This window comes from Culicoides brevitarsis, chromosome 1 (assembly GCF_036172545.1).
Source record: "Culicoides brevitarsis isolate CSIRO-B50_1 chromosome 1, AGI_CSIRO_Cbre_v1, whole genome shotgun sequence".
NCBI classification, from domain to species: domain Eukaryota; kingdom Metazoa; phylum Arthropoda; class Insecta; order Diptera; family Ceratopogonidae; genus Culicoides; species Culicoides brevitarsis.
This window is the reverse complement of record NC_087085.1, coordinates 5,952,259-5,974,436: the sequence shown is the minus strand read 5'-3', so window position 1 is coordinate 5,974,436 and position 22,178 is coordinate 5,952,259. Positions and strand designations below refer to the sequence as shown.

Below are 22,178 nucleotides of genomic sequence, written 5' to 3'. Positions count from 1 at the left end.
TCGTATAATGTATAAAACTCTTCAAAATTCTTCTGAAATTAATATTTTTAGGTTAAAATTTTCAATAACAAGAGATCGTAAATAAAAAATTTTCATTTAAATTAAAAGTTTTTACTTAAATTATTTCAAAATAAAGCACCATCTATCGTATAATGTATAAAAGTTTTAAAATTCTTGTCAAATTAACATAAATAAGTTAAAATTTTCAAATACAATTTTTTGTTAACAGAAAATTTTATTAAAATTAAAAATTTTTACTCAAATTTTTATCAAAATAAAGCGCCATCTATTGTAAATTTAACAAAAGTTTGTAAAATTTATTGCATACTTGCTTAAAAAAAGTTCTTAAAATTCATAAGAAAATGAAAATTCTTGAACACATTTTTTTTAAATTTTTAAAACAATTAATAAAGCGCCATCTAATGTCAAAATGTATAAAAATCTTATAAAATTCGCTTTTGGAGCTGAAACTTTTAATTATAAGGGACTGTGAATACAAATTTTCACTAAAGTTAATAAGTTTTAAATTAAATTAATTTAAATTTAAGCGCCATCTATTGTACATTTAACAAAAGTTTGTAAAATTCTTTGCATACTTGTTAAAAAAAGCTCTTAAAATTCATAAAAAAATATCAATTTTTGTTCTTTAAAATTTTCAAATTAATTAATAAAGCGCCATCTAACGTCAAAATATCTAAATTTTATAAAATTCCTTTCCCCCTAATGAAAATTACAACCACTAACACACTCAAAGACCACATTTCTTCTTATCACTAAACAAAAACATTACAAATGAATGAACGTAAAACCGACTTCGTACAAATCGCAACGATAACGAAACAGATGCGCAACTAACGAAATCACATATGACTCTGTAGTATGCCGTCATACCTCCATAGCAATCAGCATGAATGAAAACACAGTAAAATAAATGTTTATATTTTCAATTTGGTCGTACTCCCCATACTTCGTACAAAATTTAACGACTAACGATTACTCTGAACACTCAAAAAAATACATTTCAGTTTGGATTTAGCTGTCGAACGACAAACAACATCCCCCTTCGACATTCAGACGAAATATTTTTTGTTGGATTTAATATAGACGCTCATCGCAGTAAAATAAGAAAGGGACACAAATCTGTTGTTGTTGTCGAATTCGAACATGATTAGATGAGAAAATTCATTTCATGACAATTTGTGTCAATTTTCGGAAATAATTTTAAATGTGAAATAATAAATTGAGACAAACATAAATTTTAATTTAATTTTGTATCTTTTGTGTTACGAACATTTTATTACAATCAGCAGTGAGTGATAAGAAAGAAAAAAAAATAAAGAAAATACCTCCTCCTGTGTAATGAGAAGAAATAAGAAAAGTGAAGAGAAATAAAACGAAATTAATGTTAAACAAATATTTTTATATTAAATGGAAACATTTTATTCTCTGGAGATGGATAAAATATTAAAACAAATGAGAGTTTAAAAAGTGAAACGATAAAAATGTAAAAAAAATATTTTTTTAAAAATAAAGGAAAATTGTTCTTGCGGGGAAAATAAAATTTTAAACGAAAAAAAAATAAAATAAAATTTTTCCTGAGGTAAGTTGAGAAAAGTCGAACGAAACTTCATTAAAAACCGATTTTCTAACGATATTAATTATAAATAATTTTCATGCCAACGGCAAATCCACACTTGTTTATCATCATCGAGCGTTTATTTGTGTGTTTTCGAAAAATAACAACAAAAACACAAAATAATAATAATAATCTCCACAAAACACAAGAAATTTCTCCAAATATTTGATTTATTCGTACATTTATTTGAACAGTACTTTAGTCGGTGATATGTTTTCATGTTTTGTCTTGTTCTTGCCATTCTCTGTGTCAGTATCAGATATCTTTCTCCAGAGACATTCTTGGCAAGAAACACGACGAGATAATAATAATATTTTGTGAGAGAGAGACTTTTATTTCTTATGAACTTCAAAATTTTCTTCTACACAATTTTCATTTCCTTTGAGAACGAACGACGAACGAAGAGAGACAGAAAAAAAATTTTTCTTTGGAAGAAAAGAAAAGTTGGGGTGCGTGTTTGCGTGCTAATGTAACATAATGTTGCATAATTTTGATTTTCTTCTTAGTCGCTTCGTTCTTTCGTTCTATTGCGCGTTGAGTGAATGACAAACATGAACACACAAAGTGTACAGAGGGTATCCGGTTGGAAAAAAAAGAAAGAAAGAAACCGATGAAAATGTTAATCTGACGTCGACGTCCTTGTGCACACAAACACAAACACACACACACTTTCTTTTTGTTGTTAAAAGGAGACGAATTTCGAAAAAAAAGTAGAGCATACAGAAGAAGGAAATGTAAGAATTCGCTTTAACTTTAGCGTATTTTAATAAATTTAAAAAAAAAATTGTAAAAATAATAAATTCAAAATTCATAATTATTCTGAATTCATAAATAATAATTTAAAAAAATAAAAATTAATTTAATTTAATTAAGAAATTGATAAAATTCTAAAATTGATAATCAATTTCTTAATAATTTATAAATTAAAAATTTATTTATTTTTAATTATTTTTTTAATTAATTTTTTATTATTATTTTTTATTTAATTTTTTTTAATTATTTTTTTCATTAAATTTTTTCAAATTATTTGAAAATTGTTTTTTTTTCATGTTTTGACGTCCTTTTCTAAATAGTATTGAAAAAAAATTAAAAACTTTCAAAAATTGTTTATTTTTAAATAAAAAAAAAAATAAAAATCACTTCTAAAAAATTTCAACAAATAATTTCTTTTTTCAGAATTGATTTTTAATTTTCTTCATTTTAATTTTTTTTTTTTGAAGGAAATAATTTTTTATGAAAATTAAATGTATTAAGAATTAAAAAATTAACTTTAATTAAAATATTTATTTTCATTAAAAAAAAAACTTTATAAAATAAATAAATTTTGTAAAAAATTGAAAATCTCATAAATTTGCAAAAAAAAAATTCAATTTATTTTTTAATTATTTATTAGATTATTTAATAATTTTTCATGACTTATTTTTTGTAATATGTTAATTTTTAAACGTTTATTTTAAGATAATTTTTTTTTTAAATTTCTGAGATTTTTAATTTTTTTTATAAATTAATTTTAATTTTTTTAATAAAAATAAATATTTTAATTCAAGTTATTTTTTTTTTAATTATTATTTTAATTTTCTTAAAAAAATATTTTCTTCAAAAAAAAAATTAAATGAAGAAAATTAAAAATAAATTCTAAAAAAATGAATTTTTAGTTAAGATTTATTTTTTTAAATTTATTTTATTAATTTTTTTTTTTTTTTTAAAAGAATTTTTTATTTTTTTAAAAGATTTTTTTTTAATTTTAACAAAAAAAGACATCAAAACATGAAAAAAATCAATTTTTTGACTAAAATTTTCTTCGAAACGCAACAAAAAAGTAGAAGACGATGATGAAGAAAGGATGGGAAAACTAATAACTTTTGTGTGTGTGTTTGTGTGTGCGAATATACAGGTTTGCGGTAAATAAAAAAGAAAGAAAAATAAATTAAATCATCAAGTCATGCATAAGTACATAGAAGAAAAAGCCGCATACAGTAGATACACTTCCGCAGGATTTATCGAGGGGAAGGTCGAAAAAAAAATGTTAATTGAAAACAAATAAATGTAGAGAAAATTAGAAAGAAAATCTCTTGTGGCTCCTCGTTTTCCTTTTAACATTTATTATTTATTCAAAGCTCCAAGTCATTCAACGTATTTAAATTTTCATTAGTTTAACTTGCAAAAAAAAAGAAAAAAAATCCAGGCACGTTTTCAGGGCGATACGAGAACTTTAATCACTTATCATTATTTTACAATCTTGCACAGTCTGTCATTGGATGACATGCGAACAGAAAAAAGTATTCGCATCCTGTGAGACTTTCCAGCAACCGAACGAGAGAAATGATCCACACGTGCGACATACGTGACGTATTTAGTAGTTTTCATTTTTTTTTTTTTTTTTTGAAGGCGACGAGAACGAGAACGAGCTGATGGGTTAATGTAGTTTTAACGTGCTTTATATGGCGCCATCCATGAATAACCTCGGAAGTTAAGGGGGGCGGGGGAGTTTTTTTTCCAAATTTTTGACGAGTTTCTATTGAAATTTGAACTAAAATTAAAAATTTCTTTTTCTTCAAAATTTTTATTTCCTTTTTAATTCAAATTTTAATAGAAACTCGTCAAAAATTTGGAAAAAAATTCTCCCTTAAATTTCGACGCCATTAATGGATGGCGCCATATGCTTTGACAGAGCACCGCACGCATCAAGAGTCCCGAGCAACAAAAGAGGTTTTTTTTATTATTATTTATTTGAAATGGAAAGAAAATGAAAGCTAATCTCCGCACGTTTTTGGTTTTGATGTCGGGTTGTTGTCGGGGTTATTTTATACCTTAATTTGTTAAACAACGGTTTGTACGTCGTTATTGTTCGAGAAACGGCAATCATGGTTAATTTAGTTGGAAAAGTTTTCAAAAACAACTATTTACAACGCACGGAATGTTGACGAGCCACGATAGTTTTTTTTTATTTTTCGCAAATATTTGTTTTCGGAAAAGTTTTGTGTTTTAATCAAAACATTTTTTTTTTTTGAAATTGAATTTTTAATGTTTTATGCGAAATAAAATAAATTTCTCTTTTATTGACTTGCAGGCAAAAACGTCAGAAAAACAAGAATCATCTCAAAAATTCCATTAATATCAAGTGACATTACAAAAATTTTATCTATGGACCTTTTTTTAATGATAACAGACTTGACCTCTTGTTAAAACATGAACGTTCTTTGTTGATGAAATCTGACCTTTAGCATAAACCCTATTCAAATATTTATGAGACGAGTGCGTTGTAGACATGAAAAAAAAATTTCATAAATTTAATCAGAATTTGTATTCGGTAATTTGTCATGCAATATTTTCTTTTGGCAAAGATTTGTTTATAAAAAAATGAGATTCGAGGAAAAATGATTTTTTATTGAGAATTTCTCACAAAGAAATTTAAAATTCTTGAAGAATTGGAAAATTTATTTATTTTCTTTAGAAAAAACGAAATTCTTTTGCTTGAAAAATAAATAAATTTTTTTTTTAATATTTAAAATTTAAAAATTTTATCTAAATTATTTTTCTTTAAAAATTTAATTAATTTTTCTTAATTTATATTTTTAAAAAAAAAAATTATATATTTTTTATTATTTTTTTTTATATTTTTTTTTAACTTCAACTTTTTATAAATTTTAATTAATTTTTTTTGTGTTTTAAATTTTCTTTTTTAATTAAAATTTTCAAAAGTTGACTCCTCAACAGTTGATTTTTCATTTTTTTTTTTATTAAAAACTAATTTATTTGATTAATAAAAAAAATAAAAATTTTTTTTTTTTTTTTAATTTACTAAATTTTTCTTTTTTTAAATAATTTTTATTTATTTTTTTTAATTTTTATAATTTTTTTTTTTTTTAATTTTTTTTAAATTTTTATTTTTTTAAGCAGATTCTTCTTTCATTTTTCATAAAGAAAAGAAATTTGATAAAAAAAAAATTTTTAAACATTTTTAAAAATATAAAAAAAATAAATTTTGTTAATAAGAATTAAAGATAAGAAAAGAAAATTATTAAAAACCAATTTTTAGAATTTTCAAAATTTTTTAAGAATTCGAATAAATAATTAAAAAAATAATTTAAATAATTTTTTAAATTTTTAATTTTTTTATTTTTTTTAATTTTTTTTGAAAAATTTTTTTTTATTAAATAAAATTTTTTTTTTTAATGTTTTTAATTTTTTTTTTTTTTCATAAAAAATGTAACAAAAAGACGTTCATGTCATAAACTTCCGGTTATTTTATGAAAAATTAATTTTTCCTCCTCTTTTATCAGTACTTAAACCTCATGTTTCATTTTTTTTTCATAATAATAATCGAATCATCGCAGCAACTGTGACAAAGTTGTTAAATTCATAATCAATTTAATGAGTTTAAAAGTAAATAAATAACGAATAATTGATTTATTTATAACTCAATTTTATTTTTCCTTGTTCATCCATTTGTTCCAAGCTGTTTTTTTCTGTATGACGATAATTGCTTTGCTTCTGATTACGGCTTCTGTTTACATGAAATACAGACAGTCAAAACAAGTCTTCGTCATCATCATCGCATGTTTTTCCCTCTCTGCTCGAAAAAATTTCAGTTTTATTAAATATGATCTTTTTTGCCTGCCTTTTATTTTATTTTTTTATGTTTCTGTTTTTTTTAAGGTAACATAAACTTTTGGTTTTAATACGAAAATCGATAAGGGATGAAATGGTCATTCACTTTACATTTCCACTCAAGTGCTCTCTACGGGTTTTTCGGTCGAGCAACGAGATAAAATTTTCCATGGCAGCCGAAAATTGATTAATTTTGTGATATGGGGACAAATTTTTAATTATTTTCTTCTCTTTAATTGCCATGTCAGTTACTTACCTTCGAGTCTCGAGAAGTTCAATGCGAAAAAAAAATTAAATAAATGCTTGTGAGAATTTTCCATTGTTCACAAGGCGGTGCAACTCATTGTCTCGGCGAATAATTTATCGTTTCCCCCCGGGAGAGTAAGAAAGTTATCGAGCAACACCTTGCACATTTTTCATGCGGCTTGGCGTGTGTGGAAGATCTGTCACAAACAATTTTTTTAGCAAGTAATTTAGCCGAATTCGGTACACGACGAGAGGAAAAAAACAGACAAAAATGTACAAACCGAACAAACAACATGGGAACTGGGTTTATTCACACGAATGACTTTACGAACGAGTGTGTGAGTGAGAGAACTTGTTCAATTGTTGTTGTGCACTTCTATTATTATTATTATCATAACAGATGTATCTACGATGTACACAAAAAATACTGAAGACGGGAACATATGTGACTCTTTTCCAAGTATTTTTATTGCGAGAAGTTGATATTTCGCAAGGTATAAAAAAAATCAATTTTAAGCTTGAAGCAATGAAGTGTCAAAAAATTTTTTATTTAGACAAGTGTTCGTTCTTTGACGTCATATAAAGTTTTTTTTTGCTTGGTTTGGATTAAAAAATAATTTTAAAGAATTTTTTAAAAATTGAAGGATGTTAAAAAAAAATATTTTTTTACAAATTAAAAATAATTAAAATAAAAAATAATTTAAAAAGAACTATTAAAAAAATATTTTTTTAGATTATTTTTATTTTTTTATTTTAAATTATTTTTAATTAAAAAATCAAAATAAATTTTAATTAAAAAGATAAATTAATTTTTAAAAAATAATTAAATGTAATAAACTAAATTAATTAATTAAATTAAAATAATTAAATAAAAATTATTTTTTAAATTAAAATTAAAAAATATTTTTCAAAAATATTTTAAATTTAAATTTAATTTTTTTAAATTTCAAAAATTTTTAATTTGTAAAAATTTATTTTTATTTTTTTAAACAAAAAAAAATTTAAAGTAAATTTTATTAAAAAAAATTAAATTAAATTAAAAAATTAATAAAATTAAATTATTTTTTTTTATAAATTTTTAAAAAAAAAATTTAATTTTAATTATTTTTTTTTTATTTCAAAAATAAATTAATTGATTAAAATTAATTAAGGAAATTTTTTTTTTTAAAGAAAATTGATTTAATTTTTTTTTAAATTAAAAAAAAACAATAATTTTTCATTATAATTATTTTTTTTAAATAAAAATTTATTGAAATTTAAATAATTAATTAAATTTAAAAAAAATATTTTTTTTTGAAAATTAAAAAAGTTATTTTTGAAAAATTTTTTACTTTTCAAAAAAAAAAAATAAAATTACGAAACACAAATTTTTCACAATAAAGCTATTAAGGTACGTAAAGACATTAAAATGCCTGAAAAACAACACACGGAAAAGTTGTTCGCTTGAGTAGAAAATAGGTCAAAAAAGATTTTCCTCTTGTTTTCGAAGGAAAATCTTTTTTTCCTCTATTTTCCTTTGCTCTAAAAATATCGCAAGCTTTGTGAAATATCGATAGATAGATAAAGTTTCCTTCGCATCTAATCTCAATCCCGTTCGATATTCTCTGACAAAATGTAATAAATGGATCAGATGATGGAAAGAGAAACAAAAGTTGCGAGCAAAACTATTGGGAAATAAATTGCGGCACACTTTTTCCATTTTTTGAATACTAAAAGAAGAAGATTATTGGCAATGTAAGCGATTTTGCAATAAAAAAAATGACTTTTATGGGCATATGATGGCTTTTTTGTCACATTTTTTGTTTTTATTACGTAGGTGTGTTCAAGCAGATGATTTATGAAGTCTTCAAGTTCGGGTGCGTTGAGAAAGTCTCATCTGGTTTTTGTGTGTGCTTGCGATGTTTATTTATCACACGCACCAAGTATTAACGTTAATTCCTTTTAATACAGCGGTTGACAACGAAATGTCACATCACAACAAGAGATTCTTTTGTTATCGCGCAGTTTCGTATCGTGAAGCAAGTAGAGTGAGTGTTCTGTGGTAATTAAGTCATATATTTGTTATTTATTGCCTGTCTGATAAGAGACCTCCCATCAATTTGTCACATATTAGCGATGAATGGATGAGTGACTCGATTTAATGGCGTTGTTTGCTCAATAAAGTTTTATCTGGAGCAAATTTTATCGATGCTGAAAAATATTAAAAGTTTATTTGTTCTCATGAAATTAAAAATTTTATGAAATTTTAAAATTTTTTATGATTTTTAATTTTTTTTCAGATAAAAAATATTTTTTTTATTTTATAATTTTTTTTAATCTTATTTTTGATAATTTTTTCTGATTTTTTATTTTTTTCTCGTTAAATTTTTTTTTCAAATTTAATTAAAAATTAAATTAATAAAAATTAAATAATTTAATTTTCTTTTAATTTTTTTATATTTTTAAAGTTTTTTTTAAATATTTGTTTAAATATTTTTCTTTGAAAAAACTTTTTTTTTTTTTTAAAAAATTTTTAAAAAAAATTTTTTTAATAATTTTGGAATTTTTATTTTTTTAATATTTTGTTTAAAAAAATTTTAATTTTTTTCATTTTTTTAAGATAAAATTTTTTTTTTTTTAAAATTTTAATAAAAAAAAATTTTTTAAATCAAAAAAAAATTTTTTTTAAATTTTTATAATTTTTTAAATATTTTTTTTTTAATATTTTTTAGAAAATATAAAATTTTTTAAAAAATTATTTTAATTAAAAATTAAAAATTTTCGAAAATTCAATAATATTTTTTAAAATTTTTAATTTTATATAATTTTTTTAAACATTTAAATTTTATAAATTTTTTAAAAATATTTTTCTTTGATGAAAAAAAATTAAAATCAATCAAAAATCGAAAAATCATCTTTCATACCTTCAAAATTTGCTTACCATCAATTTTCAATCCATCCCGTTTTTCATACATATCAAAAATTTATCACACTCAACAATTTATGATACATGAAAAAAATTACTAATAATTCATATTCTTCATTTTTTTACAGATTCAACATTTTTCACGTAAAATATTGCTCGACGCTCGAACAACAAAAAGTATCGTGAATCAAAACTACAAGAAAAATAATAAATAAATATCTTCGCCATTCAAATGCGTCCCGAAACTCGAGTAGTGCGATAAATTTCTACCATCACAAAAAAAAAATCGAACAAAAATATTTTTTTGTTGAAACTTTATCCTTCGTTCGTGCAACAATAAAAAAAACGAAAAAATAAAATAAAATAAAAATTCAAGATGCCAATGAAAGACATCCTGTATCGACTGCAACCGTTCCAGTTGTACATAATTCTGTGTTTATCAATTGCTTTTTTTCTCGTGCAACTCTTCCTGAGTCACATCTCACATGCCTTAACTCTCCTGGTGCAGGCGTATCACATGCTGTGCAACATTATTTGCCTCGTAGGATGCATTTTAACGCTAAAGGTACGTTTTTTGTTGTTTATTTTTATGTTTTTCAGGTCAAAGTTCGAACGAAACTTCGTTCTATTGTTATCAAGCGGAAGGTTTTTCAGTAATTCAACAGGTTTCTGCATTATTGATGCATTTTCCCGAGAGAGATTTGTAAAAAAAATAAATAAATCGCAGGTGTAATTATTTTTTTTTCAATTTTGAACGCGTTTCAAATATTTTTTTTATGCAACCAACATTCTTCAATGAAATGTAATTTGTCTGCGTGCAGCGTTGATGAGTGAATTGTGAAGTAATCGACATATTTGGTTGTAATTGCCATGCAAAAATATTCTTCAAGTCGGCTGACGACGACGACACGTTGAATAAGGTGCAAAATGTAAAGCAGTAACAAACTACTTAAACATGACATAATTTATGATAATAGTTGAGTTTATGGTTGTCATGTGGCAAAAACAGAGGCATGAAATTGTGAAAAAATTGCTTTTTGCAATTTGAAAAATTATTTTAAAATTTAAAAAAAAAAAATAAGAATTTCAAAATTTTTGTTAAAGTTTTGAAAAAGTTAGTTTTTTATAACATAAAAAAATCAATTTTTGTTTTTTTTTTTAATTTAAAAAATTAACTTAATTGCTTTTTGAATTGTTTCTAAATTTTTGAATTCATCGCTGTAAATATCTACAAATTTCAAAAGAAAAAAATATTTTGTTAAAATAAATTTTTTTAATACAAAATTTCAAAAATTTATTTTTATCTAATATTTTTTAAAAATATTTAAAAAAATTTAAAATAAAAAAAAAATTATAAAGAATTTTTTAAATTAATAATTTTTTTAATTATAAAATTCATTAAAAATTGTAAAAACAAATTTTATTTCAAATTTTTATTTTGTGAATCTTTTAAGTTTTTTTTTTAATTTTGCAATTCTAAAATTTTTTTTTAATATTTTATTTTCTTATCTTTACTTTTTTTTATACAAAATTAATTTTTGTTTAATTTTTAAAAAATATTTACAAAATTTAATATAAAAAAAAAATTAAAATATTTAAGAGGTTCAAAATTTTTTTAATTTTTTTTTTAATTATTCATTCAATTTTTTTTTTTAAATTAAAAAAAATATTTCAAATTTTAATTTTTTGAATAATTTTAAAGAATTTTTTTCTTATCTTCTTTTCTTCTTACCTTTTTTATACCAATTTTTTTTATATTTTTAAAAAATATTTAAAAATTTGTTTTAATTTTTTGCGTTTTTATTTGTTTTAATTTATTTATTCGAATTTTTTAAGAAAATTTCAAATAAAAATATTAAATAAATAAATTATTTATTTTTTTTTTTATTTATTTATTTAGATTTATCAAAAATTTTAAAACAAATTTTATTTTAATTTTTAAAATTTATAATTTTTTTTTTAATTTTGCAATTCTAAAAATTGTTTTAAATTTTTTTATTTTTAAAAAAAATTAAATATTTAAATTTAAAGAAAAATTTTTAAAATATTAATTCGAATTCTTTACTAAATTAAAAAAAAAATTAATTTAATTTTTTCAATTTTTTAATATTTTTTTTTTTTTTATTTTTCAACGCGAAACGTAAATTTCTCACAATTTATTTAAATTATTTAAAATAGAGTGTCAACTTTGCTCATTACACACGTCTCGTCAGAACCGCAAGTAAAAAGCTGTCAACTACCGTGAGTGCCAAAAACTAATGCAATCATAAATTAAATGCGTATCTACCGCACACACAATAAACAATTTACAAATAATATGATAATAAATACAATAACTTGAAAATATTATCGCCGCAAATTATCCGGTCGTTGTTCGTTACTCGATATTCGTTCCACAGAAATGTTTGGTATGCAACGCAACAAGTAGTTTTTTGTTGTGAATTCGCTTTTTTTTCCCTATCACACTATTAGTGTTGTCTTTTTTTTATTTGCTGTTTGTTATCATTCCATATGCTGCCTACATTTGTTTACAAGGCAACGAGACATGAACACGACGACGACGAATCAAGTGACAAAAAGTATGTTAGTCGGCTATGCGCAACGAAGACACGTGATAATGGATTTTCTGTGTATCGTCGTCGTCTCTAACGTGAAATGACTTGAATTAAATTGAATTTACCTTTAGACATGGCAGCAAGATGGAAATAACGACGACACGGTACTTTGCGTAATTGAAAGCAAAATCCGAATAAATTATAATTATTCTTCACGCGGAGTTGAAATTACAAAAAAAAAATGTTTTCCGTCTCAAGCATCTCCGATCTTTTCATCTCGTGCACATTCGAGTGCTTTGGCAGCGAGTTTTTCAATGGCTTCAATCGTCTCGTCATACGTTACGCCATACTGTAAATGGGGAAACTCATCGACGCCATATTTCACCCTCAGAATCTGTCTCAATTTTTCCGCAATTTGCAAATTTCGGTCGTATTTCCTCCGCAAAATGGCAACAGATTGGAACATTAACTCAACATTGCCGATACTTTCTTCAATTTCTTGCTTTATTTTTCCTTTATTCTCCTAAAAATAACTTTTTTTACGGAAATTGAAGAAAAAAAATGAAAAAAACTCACCTCAATCATTTTTGTTTTTTTCGTCGAAGAAATCCTTTGAAAGAAAAAGATGACGAGAAAAATTGCAAAAAGTCCCGTCAAACAAATTTCATCCAAACTCTCGTATTTGAGATCCAGTTCGTAGTAAAGGGTACGCCAATTCATGCAAATTTCCTCTAAAAACTGCCATGTAACGTTTCGACAATTACTCAAACCATACTTTGGCGAACTTTTTGACGGTATCAACGTTTTCATGACTTTCAATGGAATTTTCTTGCAAACTTTTCATCTGAACTCGAGTAAAAAGTCAATGGTAACTTTGTGCCGAAAATTAAATTTAAGAGGATTTGTCGTCATTTTAGCAGGTAATACTTGCTAATTAATCCCGAAAACTTATTTATTGACTTTATTTGTTGTTTTAATTAATACTTAAATTATGCGAATTAAGACGATTTTTGTTTAATTTTAAGTAGATGGAGCATTTCACGAAGAATCACGGAAAATCACAATATTGCCAAATCAAAAATCTAAAAAATTATTAATCTAAAGCATGAAAAAATAAGAAACTTTTTTTAGCGAAACTTTTTAGATAAAAAAAAATTAATCAATATTAATTAAAAATTAATTAAAAACTACTAAATTATTAAAAAATTTTAAATATCTAAATATTAATTTAATTTTTTTAATTCATCATAAAAAAAAATGTATAATAAATTCAAAAAAAAAGTTATAAATTGAAAAAATATTTAAAATTAGAATTTATAATTGAAATTTGATTAAAAACAAAAATTTAAATAATTAAAATATATAAAAAAAAATTAAAAGATATGAAAAAAAATTATGAACAACTTTTTATATGAAAGCTTCGTAATTAAGGTTTACAAAAATTAATAAAAAATTTTTTCAGTCATCAAAGATAAAAAAAATTAAAAATATTTAAAAAACAATTTTTCAAAAATCAAAAATTGCTTAAAAATTTGAAAATCGCATTTCTGCTAATTCAATTCAAATTTTATTTTTTTAAAAATTAGTTAAAAATTTGAAATTCGCCTTCTTGCTAATTTAATGTTAACTTCGTAATTAATGTTTTCAAAAATTGATAAAATTTTTTTTTAGTCATCAAAAAATAAAAAAAAAATTAAATTAAAAATATTAAAAAAAATAATTTAAATTTTCAAACAAAAAATTTAAAAAAAAAATCTTAAAATAAAATTATTTATGATTAAAAAAAAATTATTTAATTTAAAATTTTATAAACTTAAGTTTTTTGAAATAATATTTTTGAGATGAAAAAAAATTAAACAATATAAAATTTTTATTATAAATAAAAAAAAAAATATTAATAACTTTTCATGTAAAAAATTTTAAGCATTCGAATTTTAAATGTACGTAAGGTTCTCAAAAATTATTCAAATAATTTTTTTTAATTTTAAATAATTAGTTTCAAATAAAATTCGGTGATTCCTCGTGAAATGCCCCATATACGAAAAATTTTGTGTTAATTTAATTAACGCTGCTAATCGTCGTTCGTTTACAGTTTAAATTTGAAATTTTCTGTGCGCGCGAGTAAAATTGCTTTAATCTCTTAATCAAGCTTTCAAGATAATGAATGAGAGAAAGACGATAGAACGTTCGCATTAAAAATTTAATCCTTTCAAATGTTTTTATCGAGATTGTTGAAAGCCATGTCCATTAAAGTATTTTTTTCTTTCTCCGTCGTGTTTCATTGTAAAAAACCCTCGTTTCATGCTGAAAGTAGAAGAAACCCATTTATTTTATTTTTAAAACATGACATACTTACCTTTTCAAAAAAAGTATTAAAACAAAGGACACAAAGAGAGAAAAATGACGACTGAACACACTCTTTGACATACTTTGATGATGATGATGACGACGCTGGAAATAATATTATGAAAAGCACAACAAATTGCGTACCTCTTCAACTATTCAACTCGACTAAATATGCAACAATTTGTATAAAATTAAAACTTTTTCTGTGCTCGGATTTGTCCTCAGCCGGCATTTGTTTGATGTTCGAGAAAAATCGCTTTTCCGTTTACAAAAGTCCTTCAGTTTCCATTTTCCGCTTTTTGTTTGGACCGAGCAAGTGTGTTTTTTCGCACAATTTGATTCGCATGTGTTCATTGTTCGAATTTTATGCTCTTTGTCAATTTGGCATGTTGTGTTCCTGGAATCGTCGATAGTTTGCTGAAATTGAAAAATATTCAATGTATTGTTCACATATTTTTGGTAAAAGAGGATTTTAGGATTACATAAGCAGAAGCAATTGAGCAAAATATTTTATATTTCGTTTAAATTTTGCATTTGTTTCAAATATTTCGAGGTTTTCTATGAAAACTTTTGTTAAAAAAAGAAAAAAATTAATAAATTTGTCAAATTTTTACAAAATAATGCTTAAAATTTGTATAAATGTCAATTCAAAAAATGACCGTTAAAAATTTGAAAATCGCTTTCTTGCTAATTCAATTCAATTCAATTTTTTTTTAAATTTTTTTAAAAAATTTGAATTAGTTAAAAATTTGAAAATCGTCTTTTTGCTAATTCAATTCAAATTTTTATTTTTTTTTTAATTTTTTAAATAAAAAGTTTTAATTAGTTAAAAATTTGAAAATCGCTTTCTTGCTAATTCAATTCAAATTTTTATTTTTTAAAAATTAGTTCAAAATTAGAAAATCGCATTTCTGCTAATTCAATTCAAATTTTTATTTTTTTTTTAATTTTTTTAAAAATTTTTAATTAGTTAAAAATTTGAAAATCGTCTTTTTGCTAATTCAATTCAAATTTTTATTTTTTTTTAATTTTTTAAATAAAAAGTTTTAATTAGTTAAAAATTTGAAAATCGCATTTTTGCTAATTCAATTCAACATTTTATTTTATTTTTTTTTTTACAAATAAATTTTTACTATGCAAAACGGAATTCAAGCTTTAGGTAATTAATGTTTTGTCCAAAAATCCTTTTCCTTTGTTAAACGAGTAAAAATACACTCAAGCTATTTACATTGAAAACAAAAAAGGGAAAAATGTCAACTCTTTCCGAAACACTTAAAACTTGAACCTTATCTAAACACAAATAAAATATTTTATTCAACAGAACTTTCGAAAAAAATAATTTAATTTCATCTGATGAGGACTGTTTAAGAAAAAAACACAACCCTTAACAAAAAATGAATGAGAAACTTTTTACGGACCTTTGTTAACAAAAAACAGCAAATACTTCATTTTCCTCCATTTTTCAAGCAAACAAGAATCAAAATTAAATCAACATTTTAATAAATGTTAATTTTATGACGAATAAATTAATTCTGCATTAAAAAATAGAATGAAACCTGAAATCTCGCTCATTTAAGCATAATTTTCAGTTTTTTCGTGCTCAACATAAGATATCACAGTACACAAAATAATTGTTATTGCTTATTATCAATGGTCCAATGAACAGAATAATAAAGATCAAAAAACGATTCTTTAACAAGCGCAAACGAAGAAAAACCAATAATATAAAATTTGATTTCCGCGTACAAAAATTATTCTAGCGAGTCAAGTTTTTTACCGCGCGCGCTCGATTCGCATAATTACAACAACAACAAAACCCGAGATTACCACTTTTATTGCATATTGTAGTGTTTCGCAACGATCTGAAGTTTTACAACTTTTTTAATCAAATTTTAGTTGGAATCTGATGGCAAAAAAGTTCACAAAGAACGAAGATAACGACAAAGTTTTAACTATTATGTTGTCTAAAAGTGGCATCGTGACAAGGCGAACCCAATAAAAAGCAATGTTAATAATAACAGGACTAATAACAACGATGATGATGACGATTCCGTAAAACGTGACTTCGGAGAAAAAAGTATTTTTTTTCATAATCGTCTCAAATAATCGGTTCAGCAGCGATGAAAAAGGTGAATGACTTTTCAATAAAAACATTAATTACGGTTGAAAGTTTAAATTCGCAGGGATTCGAAACGAGTTTGAAAACAATAAATCACAAATAAATCGTATTAGCCACACCTTTTGTGCATTCGTTACAATTTTCAAATGTTTTTTTCGGTGCTCCGAATGCGAGGACAAGCAACAAAAAATGTGTTTAATTAATAAAAACATTGTTATTTATTGCAAATTTTTTTTTGTTAATCAAAAATATTTTTACATATAAATAAAATCTGTCGTCCCATTCAAACCAATGTTGAATGTTTATTGAAAAAACGAGGGTAGGTTATGAACTTGATGAGAAATGTTTCAAGATTTTTGAACAAAAAAGTAATTTTTAATATTTTTAGTTCAAATTTTTCACAAATTCGAAAGTTCTTCGAAAATTTTGTAAAAATTCGAACTTATGATTATTTCGAAATTATTTCGAAAATTTGAAAAATTCGATACTTGAAAAACTCTTTTCGACAAGTTCAAAAGCTTTGAAAGTTCAAAACTTTGAAAAATTTAAACAGCTTTACAATTTCGAAAACATGACAAGTTCGAAATTATAAAAAAATTGAAATTTTTATAAGTTCGAAAGCTTGAAAAGTTCAAAGTCATGAAAATTTCGAAAGCTTTGCAATTTCGAAAGTTTGACAATTTCGAAAGCTTGATAAGTTCAAAGTCATGAAAATTTCGAAAGCTTTACAATTTCGAAAATTTGACAATTTCGAAAGCTTGAAAAGTTCAAAGTCATGAAAATTTCGAATGCTTTGCAATTTCGAAAATTTGACAATTTCGAAAGCTTGAAAAGTTTAAAGTCATGAAAATTTCGAAAGCTTTACAATTTCGAAAGTTTGACAATTTCGAAAGCTTTGCAATTTCAAAAATTTGACAATTTCGAAAGCTTTGCAATTTCGAAAATTTGACAATTTCGAAAGCTTTGCAATTTCGAAAATTTGACAATTTCGAAACCTTTTCAAATTCTTTTGATTCAAAAACGTGACCTACCCTCTTGCCTCAAAAAGCACCGAACGACATGAAAAAACAAAACGCACGAAAAAAAAAAGTTATTTGTTAGTCCATTGACTATTGAACTTGACTTGAATATTAAAGGAAGCTGCTTGCTGTTTTGTCGATGTCATTGTTATAGTTGTGTAATAATAATAAAACATTCATTGATATGTCTAGCTGGAGGCGACAAAACTTTTTTCTGTTATTGTTTTGCTATAATCAACGAATGATAATAATAACCATAAAATAAAAGTAAATGGCGCGACATGGTTTCGCATCGCCATCGTCGTCTCTCGTCGGAAGGGAAAATTAGGAAAAATATTGAAAAATGTTTACACAAGCGAAAATATTGAAATTGATCCCTCATTATAATCGTAATGAATCGTTACGGAACTCGGTTATTCATGAAATTTTATCGGGAAACTGCAGTATTGAATTTCCGATGTGTATCGATTTTAATAAAAAAAAATATTTTTCGCTGCTAATTAGTTTCATTAGAGCGAGAGAAGTGACAAAATTAACACGTTAGCCAAGGCATGTCGCAGTTTAAGTAGCGAACATGTCACAAACGTTCCAATTTATTAGGTTATCCTCAAATTTAATGTTATGCACGCAACCTTGTCCTTTGGCGAATGTTGTGCGTGCGTGTTCCATTTATAGACAAAATAATGATAATAATTAATAATTTATGCGACGTTGTTATTTTATAATTTAATTTGACGACACGATGATTAATTAAAAATTCTCCAATTTTATTACAGCATAACGACGACAACGGCAGCAGCAACAACTCGTCGTTCCGGCAACAGCGTTCTGTGAGTCGCGACAAAAATGAATTTGTCGAGGTGAATCTCGCGGAACAAAGCAGCAACACGACAGAACGTTCCCTTCGCAACACCTTCGGATGGACCCGAATCGACGTGCTGTCAATGCTGATCGTTTGCATTTTCCTCGCCTCGTTATGTTTCTCGATTTTTGTCGAGGCCTTGCAAACGCTCGTGCACTTGGATCACGCCGGCGACACAATGCACTATCCCGTTTACGTGTTTTTGTGCGGAATTTTGGGACTGATACTCAATGCCATGTGCTATGCCGTAATTGGCGGTTACACATTTCATCAGAGCACTTTCCTCAGTTTGACATCTGCCGGCGACGTGATACTCGATGCCATCATCACGGATGACGGAGGCGTCAAACTGGGCGATAAACGGAAGGCGACAGCGGTTAAAGTGCCTGCGAAACGACAAAATTTGAGCGAGACATGCCGAGATGTGTGCAGTAAGTATTTTCCTGTAATCAAGAAAAACAAACAAAATTTTGTTGTTGTTGTTTGTCCAATATTTACGAGATAAGAAAAGTTTACATGCCAAATGTGTCAAGGCAATCCAATTTTCGAGAAAAGTTCTTAATATTATTTGTTTTTCCCTCATTCGAGATTTCTTTGTCTCTTGAATCGTCCGAAAATATGAAAGAGAAATCTGAAAAAAAAATTCAATTAATTTCCAACCCAAAAGTCATTAAGAAACCACTTTTCGTCTCTTTTGGCAATGTAAAGCCTCGTTGCAGCAGTAAGCAATCATTGATTTACCGCAACAGCATTGTCAACCGCAAATGACACTGATATATAAGGAAATTGGGTCTTTTCAACTGCTTAAAGTTATTAATTTGAAAGGCAAAATATTTGCTCTAAATCATTTCATCAAAAAAGGATTTTTGTTGGAAAATTGCGGGAATTATAAATTTTTAATCAAATTTTAAATTTTTGAAATCATTTTATTTTAATTTTTTTTTTTTTTTTTTTGTAAAAATTAATTTTTAAAAAAATTTAAAAAAAAATTTTTCATTGAAAAAAAAACTATAAAATTTAACATTAAATTTTTAAATTAAATTTTTAATTAAATTTTTAAATTAAATTTTTAATTAAAATTTTAAATTAAATTTTTAATTAAAATTTAAAATTAAATTTTTAATTAAATTAAAATTTTTATTAATTTTTTAAATTAAATTTTTAATTTTATTTTTAAATTAAATTTTTAATTAAATTTTTGAATTTAGTTTAAAAAAAATATATTAAAATCAAATTTCAAAATGAAAATAAAATTAAAATTAATAAAAAAAATTTTAAAAAGTCTAATTAAAAAAAAATCTTATAAAAATTTAAGAATTAAAAAATAAATAATTTAATTTTTTAAAAAATTTTTAGTTTCTAAAACCTCATATTTTATAGTTTTTTTTTTCGTGAAAAATAATTTTAAAAAACTAAAAATAAAATTTATTTATGTAAATTTTCAAATTTTTAAAATTTTTTTTAAATTTTTCTTTAATTTATTAATTAATTTTTTTAGTCAATTATTTTTTTTTTAATTAAATTATTTAAAATTAATACAAAAAAAAATGTTTAAAAAAATATAAATTGCGAGAAAAAAAATTTTTTGAACAGTTTTATTTTTGAAATTTGAAGAATTTTTCAAAAATTTAAATTAATTAAAAAATTTTTTTTTTATTAGTTTTTTTACAAAATCGATTTAGAAAGATTTTTTTTAAATTTTCATATTAAAAAAATATAATTTTAAAAAAGTTTTAAAAATCTTCATTCACATAATTTTTAAAAAAATATTTTTCAAGTAAAAAAATAAAATAAAATTTGTATTGCGAGAATTAAAAAAAAATTTCTCATAAAAATGTTTTTTTTTCAAAATTTTTGGAAATCAAAAATTAAATAAATTTTTCCAAAAACTAACTTTTTCCGCAATTTCTTTTCGTAAAATGTAGGTTTGTTGAACGTCTCTTCTCCTTTTTTTGATACTATGTAAATATAATAAATAGAAAAACCATCATCAGTAAAACTTTTAAATCTACTCGATGGTAGATAGTAGAAGTAGACGCAAAATGAACAAATAGATGAAAACAGAGAGATAATGATAAATAATGGGTTGGATTGTTTGAACGAGGAGCACAAAAACATGCAGAGAAAAAATATTGGCTTAGCGATTTGTCAGCAGTTTCAGCATTGTTCCCCATTTTCATGATAAATAAATGATTTTTGCGATAAGATTTCTCAGTCATTGTTGTCCAACCCATTTCATGTCGCTCCGCATTATTTTTCGCACAAAGTAACATTTTTTTTTTAATTATTCTAAAACTCTTTGCAGGTTCGATTTTTGTCATCATTTGTGCCATTCTCGTGTATTTCTGTCCCGTGCCTGCGAACGATGTGGATATGGACATTCCGAAGTACATCGATCCCGTGATTGCGATTTTATCGTGCGTCACTCTGCTGTATTTTTCGTATCCGTTCAGTAAGTATTTACCTTTCTTTTTCCGTCGCAATTTATTTTTTTCTAACAAATTTCCGTTTTTTTTCCTTTTTTTTCTCCTTCGCCGCTAAAAAATTATGCAAATAGTGAAAGAAGCTGGATTGATATTGCTGCAAACGATTCCCGATACCATCGATATCGACGTCTTTAAAGCGGATCTCCTCAAAAATTTCACCGAAATCATCAACGTACACGATCTTCATATCTGGCAACTCACGGGAAGCAAATTTGTCTCGACAGCTCACATCATTTTCGAAGATTACAAGATTTATTGCCGTGTTATGGACGACGTCGTGAACTATTTTCACGATCAAGGCATCACAATTGTGACAATTCAGCCGGAATTTCTCGGCAACAAGGCTCAAATCACTCCCGGATTGTGTCTCATGCCGTGCAAAGACAAAATGTGTCATCCGAAAATCTGCTGTCTTCCCGATACAATTCTCGCGGGACTCGATTCTTGTGCAAATTCCCCGACACACAGCGAAATCTGCTCAACGACGCAAGTTTTGAGACTTTCGGAGATCTCGAGTGCTGTGATATCCGAAAATGATACCGTTCTGTCGTGCATCAGTTTGAACGACGTCACCTCTTCTTCCGTGATGTCGTCTCCCTCAAAGTCGCAAATGAGCGAAAACGACGATTCTAGTCAAAGTAAGAGAATTTTGATACAACAAAGCGAAGAAGAAACCGACGAAAGTGAAAAAACGAATGAATGTTGCTTGAAAGGTGAATGCGAAGCCAAAGGATGTCAAGGCGAAATTATGGTTAAGAAGACTGATGACGTTCCTATGCGAGAAAAGTTATAGGATTTGATTAAATTTTAGTATTTTCTTATTATTTTGTGAAAAAAATTTTATTCTCAAGAGGCCAGTTCAAGTCAATGACGAAAAAAAAATGTAAAAATTTAGAGTAGAAATTGTCAATTGTACGAAAGTCAATTGAGAAAAATCCAAAAAATAGTTTTAAATGTGTAGATAAGAAGTCTTTCGAAATTTAGTGAATGGAGACGCCTTTCATATTTTAAGTTTTAGTCGTAAAATAGTTTTTGAGGACATGTTTTCAGGTAATGAAATCATAAATTTTGACTTGTGTTGATTGTCAACAAGACAAAATTTGATAAGATTATAAAAATGTTATTTTTAAGCTTAACGAAATTTTATTATCTTTAGAAGTATTTCAAGGCAGCTTCCATAGTTGAAAACACTCGTCACAAGATCATTTTAAATAGAATTTAATTAAAAAAAAAATGAGTTTTTACCACAAATTTTAGAAAAAATTTTTTTTATTCTTTCTTCTATTAAAAAATTTCTTTAATTTTTAATCTTTTTTTTCAAAAAAATTAATTTTATATTTTTTTTTAAAAAAAATAATTTTGAATTTTTTTTTTTAAAAAAAATAATTTTGAA

The 22,178-nt window shown here is 24.6% G+C and overlaps 1 protein-coding gene across 1 annotated transcript; it reads left to right on the top strand.

Annotated features, from left to right (window-relative positions):
* The first annotated feature begins 9,677 nt into the window (after positions 1-9,677).
* On the top strand, positions 9,678-22,020 carry LOC134838518 (proton-coupled zinc antiporter SLC30A1). The gene is made up of 5 exons (XM_063854062.1): positions 9,678-9,963; positions 18,214-18,730; positions 20,605-20,751; positions 20,857-21,835; positions 21,942-22,020. The coding sequence occupies exons 1-4, from the start codon at positions 9,775-9,777 to the stop codon at positions 21,576-21,578; spliced, it is 1,575 nt and encodes a 524-aa protein (XP_063710132.1). The 5' UTR covers positions 9,678-9,774; the 3' UTR covers positions 21,579-21,835; positions 21,942-22,020.
* The last annotated feature ends 158 nt before the right edge of the window (positions 22,021-22,178 follow it).

Bases quoted from the DNA above. Each gene is read 5' to 3' on its own strand.
- LOC134838518 (XM_063854062.1), top strand. From the start codon at position 9,775: ATGCCAATGAAAGACATCCTGTATCGACTGCAACCGTTCCAGTTGTAC. The intron at 18,731-20,604 runs GTAAGTATTTTC...AACTCTTTGCAG, and splicing joins GACATGCCGAGATGTGTGCA to GTTCGATTTTTGTCATCATT. The intron at 20,752-20,856 runs GTAAGTATTTAC...TTATGCAAATAG, and splicing joins GTATTTTTCGTATCCGTTCA to TGAAAGAAGCTGGATTGATA.